This window comes from Populus alba, chromosome 3 (assembly GCF_005239225.2).
Source record: "Populus alba chromosome 3, ASM523922v2, whole genome shotgun sequence".
In the NCBI taxonomy this organism is placed as follows: Eukaryota; Viridiplantae; Streptophyta; class Magnoliopsida; order Malpighiales; family Salicaceae; genus Populus; species Populus alba.
In genome coordinates this window covers 10229763-10246976 of record NC_133286.1, presented here as the reverse complement: position 1 = coordinate 10246976, position 17214 = coordinate 10229763, and the positions used below count along the sequence as shown (strand labels likewise).

At 33.6% G+C, this 17214-nt stretch overlaps 2 protein-coding genes across 7 annotated transcripts; both read left to right on the top strand.

Annotated features, from left to right (window-relative positions):
- Window positions 1-394: 394 nt before the first annotated feature.
- Window positions 395-6269, top strand: LOC118038074 (phospholipid:diacylglycerol acyltransferase 1-like). The gene is made up of 7 exons (XM_035044358.2): window positions 395-1092; window positions 1921-2143; window positions 2249-2532; window positions 3502-3829; window positions 4003-4262; window positions 4891-5383; window positions 5905-6269. Exons 1-6 carry the CDS (start codon window positions 644-646, stop codon window positions 5372-5374), a joined length of 2028 nt encoding a protein of 675 aa, XP_034900249.1. The 5' UTR covers window positions 395-643; the 3' UTR covers window positions 5375-5383; window positions 5905-6269.
- A 1750-nt stretch (window positions 6270-8019) lies between these two features.
- Window positions 8020-14713, top strand: LOC118038073 (polyadenylate-binding protein-interacting protein 3-like). Of its 6 annotated transcripts, none has more exons than XM_035044356.2 (15): window positions 8024-8430; window positions 9443-9589; window positions 9668-9823; window positions 9972-10102; window positions 10348-10538; window positions 11180-11357; window positions 11449-11685; window positions 11933-12057; window positions 12192-12261; window positions 12388-12421; window positions 12721-13046; window positions 13150-13293; window positions 13709-13807; window positions 13947-14009; window positions 14371-14713. In XM_035044356.2, exons 2-15 carry the CDS (start codon window positions 9460-9462, stop codon window positions 14398-14400), a joined length of 1914 nt encoding a protein of 637 aa, XP_034900247.1. In that variant the 5' UTR covers window positions 8024-8430; window positions 9443-9459; the 3' UTR covers window positions 14401-14713. The 6 variants fall into 6 exon arrangements, with proteins under 6 accessions (XP_073264337.1, XP_034900247.1, XP_034900246.1 ...); XM_035044355.2 differs by having other exon boundaries at window positions 9443-9598; window positions 12388-12415; XM_035044353.2 differs by having other exon boundaries at window positions 9443-9598.
- Window positions 14714-17214: the final 2501 nt, after the last annotated feature.

Genomic DNA, 17214 nt, shown 5'->3' with positions numbered 1-17214 from the left:
ATTTGAAAAAATATATTCTAAGAGGTGACATATTAAAATTTGATTAGTTTTAAAAAGAAAAAAAAAACAAATGAACAATTGAAATTTGACGTTTCCACTTATTTAAATAAAAGAAAAATAAAATAATTGATATCTTATTATTAAAAAATAAAATAAAATTACACTTTAGTAGTATTCATTCATAGCATACAAAAAATAGAGAAGAAGTTGAAGAAAACGCAATAAAGACAATCTAAACTATTTTTTTTCGGTGCAAAAATGTTTTTTTAGAATTAATTTTTTTAAAAAAATTTGTTTATGTTATTTTAATGTGTTAAAATTAAAAATTAAAAAATAATTATTTTAATATATTTTTTTAAAAATCATTCCTACAGGTTCTTCAAACAGGCTTGTTCTAGGAGAATCGGTGATCCTTTTTATGCGCTCATCAAAAAGTGAACAAATTTTTCTGTTTTAGACTTTACAGCTCTCTTTCTCTTTTCGTAGTAATAGAAGACAAAGACACGAAAAAAAAGTCAATTTTAATTTGGCTGCCTCTCGGTTTAACTCCAACTGCCGGTCTGTTTCCGGTATTAATTTCGCTCTCTTCAATTTCTATGCTCTCTCAGGTTTTTTTTTAAAAGCAAATTAAACCCGGAAAACAATGGCTTTAATTCGTCGCCGAAAACCTATCGAACCCAGTAAAACCGCAGTGCAAAGAGAGGAGGGGGAGGAGGAGGAGGAGGAGGAGGAAGACAATAGTAAAAACAAACACCCAAAGAAGAGTTACAAAAAATCCAAACCAAAATGGACATGTTTAGACAATTGTTGCTGGTTTGTTGGGTGCATATGCGTAACTTGGTGGACTTTATTGTTTCTTTACAACGTTATGCCTGCTTCTTTCCCTCAATATGTGACTGAGGCAATCACTGGTCCTTCGCCTGATCCACCTGGTGTCAAGTTGAGGAAAGAAGGGTTGAAGGCAAAGCATCCTGTGGTTTTTGTTCCTGGGATTGTTACTGGAGGGCTTGAGCTGTGGGAAGGGCATCAGTGTGCTGATGGATTGTTTAGGAAAAGGCTATGGGGTGGAGCTTTTGGTGAAGTTTATAGAAGGTATGGATGATTGGTGGCTGTTCCTTTGTTTTGACTTACTGTTGATAGAATACTCTCTGTTGACATGGAAATTGAATTGGTTTGTTGTTTCAATGAGTTTATACATTTCTTTGCCAAATATAAAATTCGGGGTTTGTGAATTTAGAGGCATTTAGTTGTTAAATGTTTCGTGAGTTTTGTTCGTAAGTGTTATTATTAGGCTTTGACTGTCATTGGTTTAGTTTTTGTGTGCCTTTTTTCAGGCTTTTAGTAGAGTTGATGTGAGTATATTGCTGATTGATTTTGTGTGATGTAACTATCATGTGAAGAAATGTGGTCAGTTGTTGAGTAGACAAATTAAATTGTTAGTTTAATGGTGAGAAAGAAAGTTGGTTCTTGGTTGTTTGTCAACTTGTTTCCATTTATGGAAATCTTGATATCTATTTTTGATTTTTAAATGACTTTCTTTTTTTTCAAGACTGGTGTTTTAGATGTAGAATGGAAGAAGATTGTAAATTGTTGTCAATTAAAATTGCTTCTTAGTGGTCTTGTTCCAATGATAAATAGTCATGTTTCATCATTTTAACTGAACATTGAGTAAACGACCTTGCTCCTCTCCTGGCTAGCTTGGAGCTTATACTCTACATGCTACACCACGGAGAAAGAGAAAGACAACAGCTTTCTGGATCAATAATGTTAAAGAAATTCCTAGTGCACAACATTTCTGGTTCAGCCTATATATCATTGCCAGCTTTCACATTGTTAGTTGTCTGTGAACTTATGAAGCTCCACACATGCCTTTCATGCTTCGTCAGCTGATTCTTCATTTTATTCTTGGATGTTTTATAGGCCTCTCTGCTGGGTGGAACATATGTCACTGGACAATGAAACTGGATTGGATCCTCCAGGTATAAGGATCAGGCCTGCCTGTGGACTTGTGGCTGCTGATTACTTTGCTCCAGGATATTTTGTATGGGCAGTTTTGATTGCTAATTTGGCACGCATTGGATATGAGGAGAAGACAATGTACATGGCATCATATGATTGGAGACTTTCATTTCAGAATACTGAGGTTTTCTTCTATTCTTTTTTAGGAACTTGATTTTATCGTTTGTGTTGTATATGCTGGTGGTTTCTTTTTTTTAACTTGCTACTTTCGTTGAATTCAATTAATCAGGTCCGTGACCAAACTTTAAGCCGCATAAAAAGTAATATTGAGCTCATGGTTGCAACAAATGGTGGGAACAAGGCAGTCATTATACCACATTCCATGGGTGCTTTGTACTTTCTGCATTTTATGAAGTGGGTGGAGGCACCAGCTCCAATGGGTGGTGGGGGTGGTCCAGATTGGTGTGCTAAGCATATCAAGGCAGTGATGAATATTGGTGGACCATTTTTAGGCGTTCCAAAAGCTGTCTCTGGACTTTTCTCTGCTGAAGCGAAGGATATTGCAGTTGCCAGGTTATCTGGTTTAACTCTACTGTAGTTAATGAGTAGTAAGCTTCTTATGGCCTTTTAAAGATGGGTACGACTTGCTAGGCCCAATAAACAATCATTACACAGGGAAAACAGTAAACAATCTTCAAACAGGGAAATCATAACTTGCAGAAAAATTACATCATATCAAACATTTTCCCCATAGAGCATGACCATAATAATACTACCTATTTAACTCCATTTATTTCTCTGTCAAAGTCTGTTCCTTGATGACATTCCAAGATGTCCTAAAGGTATTTCTCCAATAGCCTACTTTATAACACAGCTTGGACAAAAATTCCCCTAATCCATAACTTGAAACACTGGCAGTGCATGTTAACTGGGAGAAACCTTTTTTATGCACAAAAATAGTATTCTGCTACGAGTAGTGTTCCGAGGAAGTTATTTTTTTGGTTGCACTGACATTTGAATTCTTGGTTTTAGAGTGGCATATTTTCGCATTCTAATTTCTATACATTGTCTGTCTTAGTTATTTTCTCAAGTACAAACCATAACTGATTTGAATGCTTGGTCTTTTATTTATTAAAGGCATAAACTTTCACATTGTGATATAATTGTCGATAATTTTTTTGGTAGAGACTAGTCACTACTACAGTTTTAATGGGAACCACTGTACTTGCAAAATATGAGATTTGGGTATCTTTCCTTGGTCAAATTTTTAATATCTCTGTTGCTTTATACTCAGCTCTTTTCAGCTTTTATACTTAAATCTGCTTTATCTTTATCTTTTTGTATTTTTGAGATGAGAAAAGGCTCTTTTATTACTGAAGGACAGTTGGTCATGCTATTGCTTCTCTAGAGGCTCTTGCTCTTATGGACATACTTGACACGGTTTATTCAACTATCTGGACTTGACTGATGATCTTAATTTATATGTATACCAGCATTGATCTTGTATATAGTGAATTTTCTGTAACATGCCTCATTCTGCAGGGCCATTGCACCTGGTGTCTTGGACAAAGATTTATTTGGCTTTCAGACATTGCAACATATAATGAGGATGTCTCGCACATGGGATTCAACCATGTCAATGATTCCAAAAGGTGGTGCCACTATTTGGGGTGATCTTGACTGGTCACCTGAGGAAGGATATATTCCTATTAAGAGAAAGCAAAAAAACACTGACACACAGAAAGCAAGCCAAGATGGCCCAGAAAGAAAGATCTCTGAAATAAAGAGAGCCAATTATGGAAGGATCATATCCTTTGGGAAGGATGTAGCTGAGGCACTTTCATCTGACATTGAGAGGATTGACTTCAGGGTAAGTTTATCTGTTTCCTAAATTGGTGAAAAGATGGCTGTATCTTTAAAGATATGCTAATCTCTCTCTCATTCTGAGTTTCAGTGCTTTTACACATCAGAATTAGCCTTAAGAAAATTAATGAGTGCGCCAATTCTTTCATTAAATACATTATTTGTTATCTTAACATGCAGGATGCTGTTAAAGGTCAAAGTATTGCAAACACCTCCTGTCGTGACGTGTGGACGGAGTACCATGACATGGGATTTGGAGGTATTAAAGCTGTTGCAGAATATAAGGTTTATACTGCTGGATCTATTCTAGATCTGCTGCACTTTGTTGCCCCAAAGATGATGGACCGTGGCAGTGCTCATTTCTCTTATGGAATTGCTGATGATTTGGACGATCCAAAATACCAGCACTACAAATATTGGTCAAACCCTTTGGAGACAAAGTGAGGATCTTTCCTGCCCAGTCAATTATGGAAACTGTGATATGTTAGTCTTCTTGGCAATAGTTTTGTGATATATCCAATGATGGCATTTAGTCATAGTGCTTCATACACTCCCATTTCATCAGGTATATGCTTATAAATAAATGTGGTGAGCATAAATAGCTAGATTTCTTAAGAAAGTCAAATCTTTGATGGTTCAACTTTATACTGATTTACAGTGTGTATGGTGCAGAGAGATATGAATCCTATGAATTAATTTGGCAATTTTGAATAACTGTTGCACCACAAGAAAAGCTAAATTGACACTATCAAGTTCAAACATGGGAAATTATCTGATGTAGATTTTTTATTAACATGCAGTTCTTTTAATAACATGCCAGTATGCAATTGTTGTAGATGCCCTGTACAGCATTATGTTCTTGATATCTAAGATTTTTTTCTTTCCTTGTTGTCACACAACCTCTTTTGAATTCCATTTCAAATGTTTTCTACTAGCAAGCCTCCTGGATCATTATCTTTTTCATTTCTTTTGAATGATGTTCAATTACTTGATTGAGTGACCTAATCATGGCTGTCTATACAAGGTTTTCATATCGATTGCTGATAACTTATCACTCTGGTTTTACAGATTGCCCAATGCCCCAGAAATGGAGGTTTTTTCCCTGTATGGAGTGGGCATACCAACTGAAAGATCTTATGTTTACAAGTTATCTCCTTCAGCTGAGTGTGCTATTCCATTTCAGATTGATTCATCAGCTGATGAACAATTTGAAGACAGCTGTCTGAAAGGTGGAGTCTATACTGTTGATGGGGACGAGACTGTTCCTGTTTTAAGTTCAGGCTTCATGTGTGCTAAAGGTTGGCGTGGGAAAACAAGATTCAACCCTTCAGGAAGTCGAATGTATATTAGAGAGTACGATCATTATCCTCCAACAAATTTGTTAGAAGGTCGGGGCACCCAAAGTGGTGCTCACGTTGATATAATGGGAAACTTTGCTTTGATTGAGGATATAATGAGAGTGGCAGCTGGTGCTACAGGAGAAGAGTTGGGGGGTGATCAAGTTCATTCAGATATATTTAAGTGGTCTGAGAAGATCCATCTACAACTGTGATTGCAAGTGGTATGTACCTTCTTATTGTGGGCTTCGAAAGTTTTCTTTTTGAGAGTGCATTTTTCTTTTGCTCCTTGCTGTTCATCCAGTTCTTGTATTCGATTTTGGACATTTGTGGCAATATCTACTCTGGACCATAGCTACAACAATACTAGGCCTCATCCACGCCTTCGTGGCTCCATATTCATGTTGTGGATGATGTCAATCTTCATGGGATGGGTTTTTAACAGTATTGGACCCTTCATTTTGATGTCATGCTCTTTTCATTCACTGTCAGATTTGTGGTCTATGTTTCCAAGATGCTGCTGCCCTATGCCTGTTGGTTTGGCATTCTAATTAGCTGTCAACTTTCTCTTAATATCCTTTCAATTTTATTTTTTAAAGAAAAACAAAATCTACAACGTTCTGTATTTCTTCATCTGTACTCGTACTCTTTTCATTTCGTTGTGAGACCCGCACTCAATTTGGCATTCCCTATTTCCTATTTGAAGAAAGTTTGGCCGAAACTTAGTTATTTTTTGTTTGTGCAGAGGTATGAGGCTTGAAGACAGCGGAAGTGATTCACTCTTGACAGACCTTCAGTGTGCTTGTGCTTGTCCTGAACATCGGTACTCTAAGACAAGGTAGGCAATGAAATCGAAGCTTGTTGATCTCTCCTTTGAAAGTAATTGTGAGGGAAGCAGCAGAGCTGGTTATAAGTTGATGGATCAATGGATTTAAACTGAATTCAGCTGCTAGTTTTGTTGTTTCTCGCTCTTGATTATTAGTAGATAGTATTCATTCATTGCATTTGTATAATTCTTCTATTGGTGTTCTTAAAAATGAAAACGATGTTTTCAAAGGAAGTAATGGAAAGGAAACTCAGGTAATTTGTCCTGGTTCCGTAGGTTTTTAATTGTTTGTAGTGTAGATGAAAAATCACGAAATCACTACCAAAAGGATTGTATACCTTTTCAGATTTCTCTGGTTCATATCAGAAGTGTTGAATCTCTTGTAACCTTTTATTCTCCACAAGGGCTAACACGAATAATTGTCGAGAATCAAGATCATTAGAGATTAACTTCTTTTTTGGTGGATTCGTTGCTTCGACTCGTCAACAGATTTTAAATTTTTTTCTCAAATTTATATTACAGCTTTTCTAAGTTGTTTTGTGAATCTGACATTTTTTCACATTATTTCTGTAACGAAAAAACTTTTCTGGAAAATTCTGGTTGTGGTTTTCAGGAAAGTTTTTTTCTGCTTTACCATGTCTTCCTTGGATTTGAAATAACCTTTAGAATAGTGAATTGTGATTATGAGATATTTTCATATTGAAAAAAAACTTAGCAGTTGGAAATCCACACTTTCTCCCCGATGGAGTTTGGTGGCTGTCATATATGGAAAATAGCACTTATTAATATTTTATTTTTCTGACAAGGATTCTATTAAAATAATGAACTGTTCTTACAGTTGAGATGATGAATTGAAAAAAAAACTTGATAAAAAAAAAAAAAACCATAATCAAAATAATAGATTTTGCTGTTGATAAATTTGTCTAAACAGATTAATGAAAGATACTATTGTTTATTTAACCATTAAAAATAATAATAATCAACATTTTTAAATTATTTATAAAATTTTAAGTTTTATAAAGAGATAGGATCAAATTTTGGGTTGAAAATGGATTTCAATAAAAGCTTCTAAGATATCAGGTGTTTTTAAAAAAAAATAAATTATAAAAATAAATAATATAAAAATAAACTTTGATTTTTTAATAAATATTTGAAAATGTGCAAAGGATAATTAGTCATCCGTCATTGTTTATTTTGTTCTTAAAAAAATGAAGCAGACAGCATTTCACTCAAAAAAGTTCAAACATTTTGTTTTCTTTTTCTGAAAAAACTTTTACTTTCTTGCTGATTAATTTTTTTGTTTAAATTTTTAATCAATACTCCCTCTTTTATTTATTTATTTTGTTATTTTACTTTGCATTAGTTTTTTTTTTAAATTTTAATTAATACCCACTCTCTTGTTTTTTAAACTATTTAGTTCACCTATTTAAAAAATAATTAATGTTTTAAATTGTATTTTAATCTCATAATGTTTCAAAAAGACTATTATAATTTTCTTTAATTTTTTTTTATAATTTATATAAATAAACTTTATTTATATGTTATATTTATAAAAATAAAAATTATTTGTTCTTAACAACTAAAGTTAACCTCTAAGATAAAATAAATAAAAAAAATATAAAATAAAATGTAAATTTAAATATTTGTATGTGTATTTATCGTTTTTTTTTATTAAGAGGAATAAATCTTCACATTAATATTTAATTAATATTAATAATTCCTTATTAATTTATTCGTTTATATATTAATTAATTTATTTTATTAAAAAGTAAACACTGTCTTTTTATTTATTAATTAAAAGATCATAATATCTAAAAACTTATCTCTAATGCTTGAAATTAACTTGAAAACCTAGCTGAAACAAAGCAAGTGAAGGTCAAGATTCAATTTTGGATAGTCAACTCGAGTCAATGCTAAAATTTTTTATTTTAAAAAAATCAATAAAAAATTTAAAAAAATCAAAGAGTTGAAAACTCAGGTTAGATGCGAATCAACTGAATTAGCAGATCAATTCAAGTTTTTAACTGGATGATCGATCAGTTCTCAAGTCGATACACAGAGGGACTAATTTAGGTTTTACAACCTGGTTGAAGTAAAAGAACAGCCACTCTAGCGTTATTTATACCTGACCATTCTTCCTCAATTTTTAATTTGTCATCACCCTCTCTATATTATTCACATTCTCTTTAAAAAACACACGCCCGTAACTCTCTCTCTCAAACGGTCTCTCTCTCTCTCTCGATCAGACCGAGTTCGCTCACTTCCCATCGCTAATACATGCATATGCACCCCCGCCTCCTATTTTATGCTCTGTGATAAATAAATAAAAAACCCCTAACTCACCGAGTCCAATCCTTCCACTCACTGTATCTGATCTCAACCACTCGAGTCGTCGACGCCGCGTCAAAAGCAAATTACAGCTCAATTAATTAAAGCTTATTTCAGGTAAATTTCGATCCTTTTGTTAATTACTTATTTCTCTCCTTTGATCTCACACTTTCAATATCTTTAAACTCGAATTATTTAAATGCCTTAAGTTTTGAATCATACATAATAGTTCTATAAGCAAATTTTGCATTAGGGTTACCTTAATACAGCCATTCTTTTGTCATCAATCTTAGGGTTTTATACTGTTATATTGTCTATTTGTTGATTTTGTGAAATCAGATTGATTTGCTTGATGTCAAAGAGCTGCGGAGTTCTGATCGTTTAGGAAGGAGGGAGTTGGGAATTCTAAAGACAACTAATGCTGGATTTTTTAGTGGCGGGAACGGTGATCTTTTGGCTTAAGGGTTAAGAAATTAATTATAAATTCAAAGGTCTGTTGAGACTGGTTAGAGAATGCATTCTTATAAGATTAGGAGCAAGACTGAAGAAATAGTAGTGGAAGTAAGGGGGTAAGAATTCTGAATATGAGAGCGACGGGAAGGAACTGAACTAATGGGATTATTGTTGACACGAGGCTATTCTAGATTTGAGGAAATGAGCTATATAGTTGCTGGTATTGGGTAATCTTAGTTTTCCTAAGTTGTGTATTGGCACTTGTCTATATGTTATATACTAATTTAAAGGTGCATATAAAAGAATGATGTGGATAATAACCCATATTGCTAAGATTAATAAATGAATAGAATAACACATATGTAGTTAGCCCTTTGAAAATTGTCACGTCTTTTAGGAGCTTGGTAAAATCTTGTCTATTATGCAAGTGCTAAATCAGTAACTGCATGGTACCCGTGTAACTAAACAAGTTACTTGTTTCAAACATGTCAGGGATGGGTAAAATTATATTTCTAATGTTTCTTTATCTTACTTTATATTGCCTCCATATGACTGGAAAATTTTGATGTACCTTCCCCCCCCTAAGTGCTTTCAAGGGATCTACACTCATCTTTGGTGCCATACTGTATCCCAATGATCTGAACTGATTTCAAACATGTTTTTTTTTTGTCATTAGAGGGGTCTGCTGTTGAGATGAATTTGCAACCGGCTATGCATCCCAAATCTTCTGCTAATGGTTTTGGTCGTCGGAGAGCTAAAAGGGATTGGGGGACGAGGTTTGAAAATAAGGTGCAATCTGGAAAACCACATACCAATAGATCGGGTAATGCTGGTAATCTCTCATGGCCTGAAGCACTTGTCACTCTAGATTATGTATTCTGTTCTAACAATATTGATATAGGTGCAATGGGAAAAGTTGGAGTTTATGAGAGTCCTTCGCGTGAACGGCTCATATATTTAACAACTTGTCTTATTGGGCATCCTGTGGAAGTCCAGCTGAAAAATGGATCTGTATACTCTGGAACATGTTACACAACAAATGTTGAAAAAGAATTTGGTAGGTTCTGTTGATTTAGTTTAGTTGAAAAGATTTCACTCATGTTGCTAACCGTTTTGTATATTGATTCTAATTATACCCGGCTTTCACATGGAATCTTCTGTTTAGTCTATTTCCTTCTTAGCATTCTCTTGCTTTTCTCTTTCAGCTATAATTTTGAAAATGGCTCGCTTGATAAAGGACATTTCTTTCCGAGGCCAAAAGGCAGATTTTGTCAGCAAGGCTCCATCAAAGACTTTGATTTTACCTGGAAAAGAAGTTGTGCAAGTTATTGCGAAGGTTCTGCTACATTTTCTTTCTTCATATTCTGCTTGTTTGAATCTGGTCTCTTGAGTGAAGTTGATTTTCAAGTTGTTGACCTGTGGTTCTGAATGGAACCTGGGGTGATATTTATTGGATAAGTTAACAAAGAACAATAGAGGAAAAAACTGCATGTGATTTGTTAGTTAATGCTGTAGAGAACAAGTTTAGTTTGTGTCAAACTAAATGGATGTTTATGTATGCTGTCTGATATATGGTGCCAGGATGTCTCCGTTACCGTAGATGGGATGTCCAATGAGCCCCAACATGCAAAGATGCAAGAAATTATGATTGACTCCTGTATATCACAACCGCGACAAGTTGAAGTGGAGAGAGAGCTGGAACCTTGGATCCCTGACAAAGATGATCCACAATGCCCTGAATCAGAGAACATATTTGATGGCCATTGGAATAGGTTGTTATAATAAGTATTTCTTTCCCCAAATTTCTTGGTAATTGTTCTACTGTCTTTAATATTTTCTCTGGTTCAGTAGAATTTCAACTGCGTAATCTTTACTTTGCTGTCAGCAGCTTGTATTTTCGTGAATGAATTTGTTTTCTCCAGCTTTCTAATCATGTTTTCTCATCCTCTCCCTATTTGAACTCATCACAATCGTAGTGTTAATTTGGATTGTTCTACAAGATACCATAGAAAACTTATTCTGAAAACTTGCTTTCTATAGATTACATCCCCCGAGAGATGTCTTTGGGAAGCATGTAGACATATTTTCTGCTGTGCCTGATCCTTACCTGTGGTTAGGTTTTTCAGGATTCAGTTAACTTTACAAAAACAGAGGTGTTGAAGTTTGGTTACCGTAAGGCTAAGTTTAAACCTTCTGTGGTTGATACAAATATATAATTGAAAAGGGATCCAGTGTAACATAGATCTTAGAGTTCTAGCTTATGTTACCCATGTGTCTCCTATCCTTTCTCCATTAATACATGAGACTTAAAATCAGTATCCTTTATTTTTTTTCCCTATGGTTGTAATCTTGTGGTATCCTTGTGTAATTTTTATTACTGATTTGAAACTTATTTTGTTTGTTTGCATATTAGGGGCTGGGATCAATTTGAAACAAATGAAATGCTGTTTGGAGTAAAAAGCACCTTTGATGAGGAACTTTATACAACAAAGCTGGAGAGGGGTCCTCAGATGAAAGAATTGGAAAGGGAAGCTGTGAGGATAGCAAGAGAGATTGAGGGGGAGGAAACACGCGACCTTCACTTAGCAGAGGTGAGGTTATCCCTAATGTCATTTTCTGCTTCTATTTTGGTTTATTTTTTCTGTACCTTTTTTTTACTGCTTTTGCTACTTCATCCAACAGGAAAGAGGCATCAATCTTCATGAAAGTTGTAATATCGATGAGGAGACCCGATACTCATCAGTCTATAGAGGTGGAGCCATTGATGATGGTGGGCATGAAGAACTTGATGATATAGTGATGAATTCTCACAATAGTGAAACTTTTGGAGGGCCATCCGCCTCTTCCATTAAGAAGTTGGCTAATTTGAGCCATGCAAAAAGCAATGATGGGGCTCGAGTGTTATCAAGCTCTTCCTTGGTATTTCCTCAAATAACCACTAAGTTTATATAGAAATTGTTGTATTTCAAAATGGAGCTTTTTTTTACTTGCTTTGCAATTCTAAAGAACAAATTTCAGCATATTTTCTACTTGGAGCACTATATAGTCATTTATTTTCATGCATCTCCTGCCTGGCAGTTAGTCTTGATTTATGTTAATTCTTCTTTAAGGAATTACTACCTGCTGTTGTACTTGTATTGAATTTCTGTGTTTCTTTTTGTCCAAGGATGAGGCACAATGCTCTCAATCAAGTACTTGTGCAGAATTGCATCATCCAGGATCTCATGATCTTGCTGCACAGCTGTCATCAGAACCTTCTAAAAGTCTCTCCACTTCAGATAGTGACAGCAGGTTCTTACTATTGTGGTTCATTCAGTATTTCATCAATGATAACTTAAATTGCACCTCATTTCACAAGAATTGTTCTTGGGATGACAAATGAATTTGTTGATTTTTGAAATTCTTGAATTCTACAATTGCAATAGGGTCCAAGAGGATCGACATCATGAACATGGAGAACTTGACAGCATCAAGGAGCTTGTAGAAGAGCAGATAGTGAGTAAAACTTTAATTACTTACAAATTTTCTGCTCAAAACTTAAAAGAGAACATTATTAATTGCCTTTGGTTGTGATGCCTCTAATATCGGTGTGTTCTTCATTTCTGTTCGTGTAATCTCCAGCTAACTCAGGATGCTCAATTGCCAAAAGGTGAGGGTGAGTCAGTTATTCTGCTATTCCTTAACTTCATCCATCATTTAAGTTGTAGTATGAACAACTTTTATTATAAAGATGTTGCACGAACTTGCCAAAAAATAAATTGAGTTATGAAAATACCGTAATGAAGTAATCATTATTAAAATATGTTGGGTTTACTCTCTTACATTTTTCCAGCTGCACCTGGCCTATATTGTGTCGCATATTTTGCGTAGAAATGTAGGATACTCACTTTAATGGAACTCATGCATTCTAAACTTCATCTTCTTTCAAACAATCTTTCTTTTATTTCTCTGTAGATTCCAAGTTACTGGATGGCAAGAAAAATGAATCTGATAAAGGGAGGCCATCTCTGAATACCACTGCTTATGCCCCTTCATCCAATGTCTATCCAAAAAATCATGAAAAGGCTAGCCCCCCTGGCCAACTGTTAGAGGATGCGGCATCTGTCAAAGGATCTGGAGAAATGCAGCCTGTGAACTCTCGTGGACGACCTGGTAGTTCCACTTCATCTAATTCAGATTGTGCAGGTGCCTTGCTAGCTTCTAGTGGTCCTAGTTTATCACCAAGCTCATCAATGGGTTCATTATCTTCTGAGAAATCAACATTAAATCCCTATGCCAAGGTTTGTTTGGAAATAATAAAAAATATTACCTTGATTATTTTCTTAACATGCCCTTGGCTAATACATTTGGGTGTTTGTTTCTATTTTTTATTTTGGTTACCAGGAATTTAAACTTAATCCCAATGCCAAGAGTTTCACCCCTTCTCAAATGCCTCCTAGGCCCCCTTCCCCATTGTCAGATGGTCCCTTCTATTTTCAACCTAATGTTTCTACTCTACCACATATGCATGGCATGCCTATGGGAATTGTAAGTACTGAAATAACTTTATTGCTTCTACGAAGATATAACTTGATTGCTTATCTGTTCTCCATTTTGTGTTTAGTTTAAATATAAGAAGAGTTAGGTTTTTGTGATGCTTTGTTATATATTTTTAGTCTCCGCACTGTGGTTGGAAAACTGATGAATGGTTCATTGCATTTGCCCCTGTAGAAATGAACTCTAAAATAATGGTGAATAATGAAAAACTGATTTCCAATATCGCTCTTGGATATCTTGATTTAATGTTGTGATTATAATATCTCTGCATGTTTTCAGTACTCTGGGGATGGTGATTGTGTCTTTTAAATGTAAGAATGTGCATTCAACAGATGTTATGGGTGGTTCTTTTCGAACTCTGCATCCAATTTTATATATAAAGTGACTAACTACCAAGATTTTGCAGCTTGGACCTTCATTCAACGGGCAACAGCCTGTTATATTTAATCCACAGGCTGCACCATTGCAAACTCCGCAAGCATATTTTCATCCAGGTGGACCTCAGGTACAATATTTACTACTTTATATTTTGGGTGATTCTGGCATTCTGCAGCGCGTGTCATCTCAATGTAAAATTGTTCAGGTATTCATCTGAACGCACATGTATAATTTATATATGACTAGCTGTATGCATATAACTGCAGTTTGGGCAGCAGATGCTTGTTGGCCACCCTAGGCAAGTCTTGTACATGCCAACCTACCAGCCTGTAAGCAAAATTCTGATCTTTAATTTTGATAGAGAAGTGTCTTGTTTTTTTCTACATTGCATTATAATTAGTGTTCTATTAAGAAAAAACACCGAAGCTGGTTTCTTTATGCAGTGAAATTGAGAACAGTATTCATAATTTGTTTTTTTAAACAAAAGCCTAAAATAGCAATTTCCATTTATTAACAAAAAGAGAAACATAAGCAATCCCATAAATCACTAGTCATGAATGTGGTTGATAAATTGAGGAATATATTACTATTTTCTTGAAAATGGTGTAAAACTTACCATTCCGTGCCCCTTATTAGATCACTGGAACCGGTATCAGTCAACTCATGTAGATTATTTTGCTCTCCATACAGGAAATGCCATATAAAGGACGAGAGTTTTAAGATTCTGTATTTCTCGACACCCCCGGTTGGGGCGGAGGAAGTGGACTTGTGGGATATAACCTTATGACTTGTGTGCCTCGTTTACACTGACTGGATTATTGTTTTTCCTGTACTTATTTTCTTTTGATAAAGTAGTTTTGGACAAAATAAGGTGCAAAATTTCCTTTATTGTTTATGTCCCCTGTTTCATCGCATTGTGCGGTTAACTTTCCGCTTGATGCATGGACACATCTCGTGTCAACCCAGTATAATGCTCAATATTAAAAAAAAAAAAATTAATGAGAAAAAAACAAAGAATTTAAATGGATTGTTAGATTATGATCAATTTACTTGTAGGTTTTACTATTTCAGTTTTTTTTTTCTCCTTAAGGTATGTATGCATGTATATAATGGGGCATTATATTTTTATATCTGGTTGTGTGATTTTTTTTAAATATTGATTCGTTACATATTTACATTACAAGCATTATATACATGATGGGTCATTGCATGATTAAGAATAATCATATAGGAATTTAATTGTAAAAAGTCTCATTATTAGACTTAAATTCTAGTTTTTATAAAACACAAAGATCAAGAACATTCTCAAAAAGGGTGCATTTGTAAATAAAATATGTGGATTAAAATAATTTTTTTGAAAATTACAGAATTTGTCGCTCCTTCAGTACATATGATTAAATTTTTGAAACCGAAGTAACTATTGAATTATCCTATTACGTTACATTACTCTTTTTTTGTTGCATTATAAATTTGATTATATTCTATAACATTGTCTCAAGCATGCTGTTAATGTTTAACATTATAAATTATTGTAACTGAAAAACGAAACAACGCTTTATTCTAGGGTGATGTTGTATGAAAGAGTAGTTTCACTTGTTCTTTGTTTGTTCATTTTTGAAAATACATGAATGACAGTTTTTCTTTTTTTCTTTTTTTAACTTTTGAGGTTTGTGAGTATTAAAAAAAAAAAAAAACTAGAAGCCATCGACAAAACTTTGTGATCCAAGGATTAGAATAGTGCAATGACTTTTTATTCTTAAAAAAAAAAATCAAAACGTGTATTTGAGGGTGAAATTATCTTTCCTAGAGGATTCATTGGATATTATAAAATTAATTGGGGTTAAATTGATATACATATTTATTTTAACACAAAAGCCTCTAAAAACTAAAAAGAAATATTTACTTTTTATCCATGGGTTTTTTTAATCTTTTCAATATTTTTTTGCAAAGTAAAATTATGCTTACACCATTAAAAGCTAAACAAAAAAAAACTTGCACAAAGATGCTTATTTGTCTTTTTTTTTTTTTTTTTTTTGAATAGCGAGGTGATAAAAGTACACTAGAATTAAGAGAATTCTAAGGCTGGTTTTGATGGTATCTTACTCTTTTTTTTATTATTGTTTTTTTTTTGTAGCATTAAGGTTTGTTTAGGGTTATTTGATAATTTTTAAATAAATATTAGTTAAAAAAAAGTTATTAATGCGTTCAATGTATTCACTCATATGTGCATGACAACTTTCTGCCCTTTAAGCAACATGTAAAGGGTCATATGATTACCGAAATCCACCATCCATGACAGTGTTAGAAGCAATGTGTTGCCCTTTTCATGTTGGATGTTGGTGGGGCGCATGCCCATGGAGAAGATACGGTTAGGCTCTGGTGAACTTTTTTTTTTTTTTCCTTCTCTTTTGCAATGTGTTGCCTTTTTCATATTGGTGGGGTGCATGCCCATAGAGAAGGTGTGGTTGGACTCTTCGTGAACCTTTGTTTCTCTTTTTTCTTCTCTCTTTGTTTCTCCTAGCTTAGAAATTAATGGCGACCCTTTCAAAAATCTTTAGTGTCCTTCAGTTTCTATTTTTATTAATTTTAAGCCCGCATATTCTTTTTATTATTATTTGTTTTGCTTTTAGTTTTTGAAACTTGAGTTTTTTTTTTCAATCTTCATCCATAAAGCATTTTATTTTATTTTATTTTATTTTTATATCCAATTTAATCCTTACTTTTTTATTTATATTTTCTTATTCTTTTCTTGATTTAGTTTTTTTTTCAATCCCCCACCACATTTTATTTCATTTTTTTTTTTTATTCAATTATGTTCCTTATTCTTTTTATTGCTATTTTTTTTATCATTTTCTTAATTTATTTTGTTTTTCAATTTAGTCCCTATTTATTTTCTTTCATTTAGTTTTTTATACCAAATTTGATCTTCATTATTTTGATTGCTATTTATTTTATTTTTAATTTTTTATATAATTAGAAATTTTACTTCATGATTTTTTGTGTTTTCCTTTCTATAGCATAATATTGGTCTTATGATCGGAGCCTGATTTAAGTTCAGTTTTTTTATGTCCTTTATTAAAAAATAAAATTTTCTTATATTTATCATTCGACATTATGTTATTGAAGTTATACAAGTATGAGTTAGTCAAGTTAACCCATGTTAACTTATGTTTTTTTGCATTTTTTTTCTATGTAACTTCACTTTTTTTGCTAGTTTTTTTTAATCTGATTTTTTTTATCCCTGATCTCAGATTGTAAGTGGTGGGTTATTTAAATTAACTCGAGTTTTTTTTCTTTGACATTTAATTTTTTTGAAATTGATTTATTTTTTGTTTCATCCTTGATATTTTAATTATTGGCTCTTCAACTTTGTTGTTTTTTTGCTTCCTTAGAGTGGGTTATCACTATTTCATATCCCGGATTGCATGTTAGTCAAGTTAACTTGGATTGACTTGAGTTATTATCACCCAAACATCTTTTTTAAATTCAAAAAAAAATTTAGCGCAGCTCGTGGCATAGAACGGGCCACCTATA

Excerpts from the sequence above, each read along its gene's own strand:
- LOC118038074 (XM_035044358.2), top strand. The coding sequence starts at position 644 with ATGGCTTTAATTCGTCGCCGAAAACCTATCGAACCCAGTAAAACCGCA. Across the intron at positions 1,093-1,920 it reads TTTGGTGAAGTTTATAGAAG|GCCTCTCTGCTGGGTGGAAC; the intron begins GTATGGATGATT and ends GATGTTTTATAG. Across the intron at positions 2,144-2,248 it reads TTTCATTTCAGAATACTGAG|GTCCGTGACCAAACTTTAAG; the intron begins GTTTTCTTCTAT and ends TCAATTAATCAG.
- LOC118038073 (XM_035044353.2), top strand. The coding sequence starts at position 9,460 with ATGAATTTGCAACCGGCTATGCATCCCAAATCTTCTGCTAATGGTTTT. Across the intron at positions 10,539-11,179 it reads TTTGATGGCCATTGGAATAG|GGGCTGGGATCAATTTGAAA; the intron begins GTTGTTATAATA and ends TTTGCATATTAG. Across the intron at positions 14,010-14,370 it reads ACATGCCAACCTACCAGCCT|GAAATGCCATATAAAGGACG; the intron begins GTAAGCAAAATT and ends CTCTCCATACAG.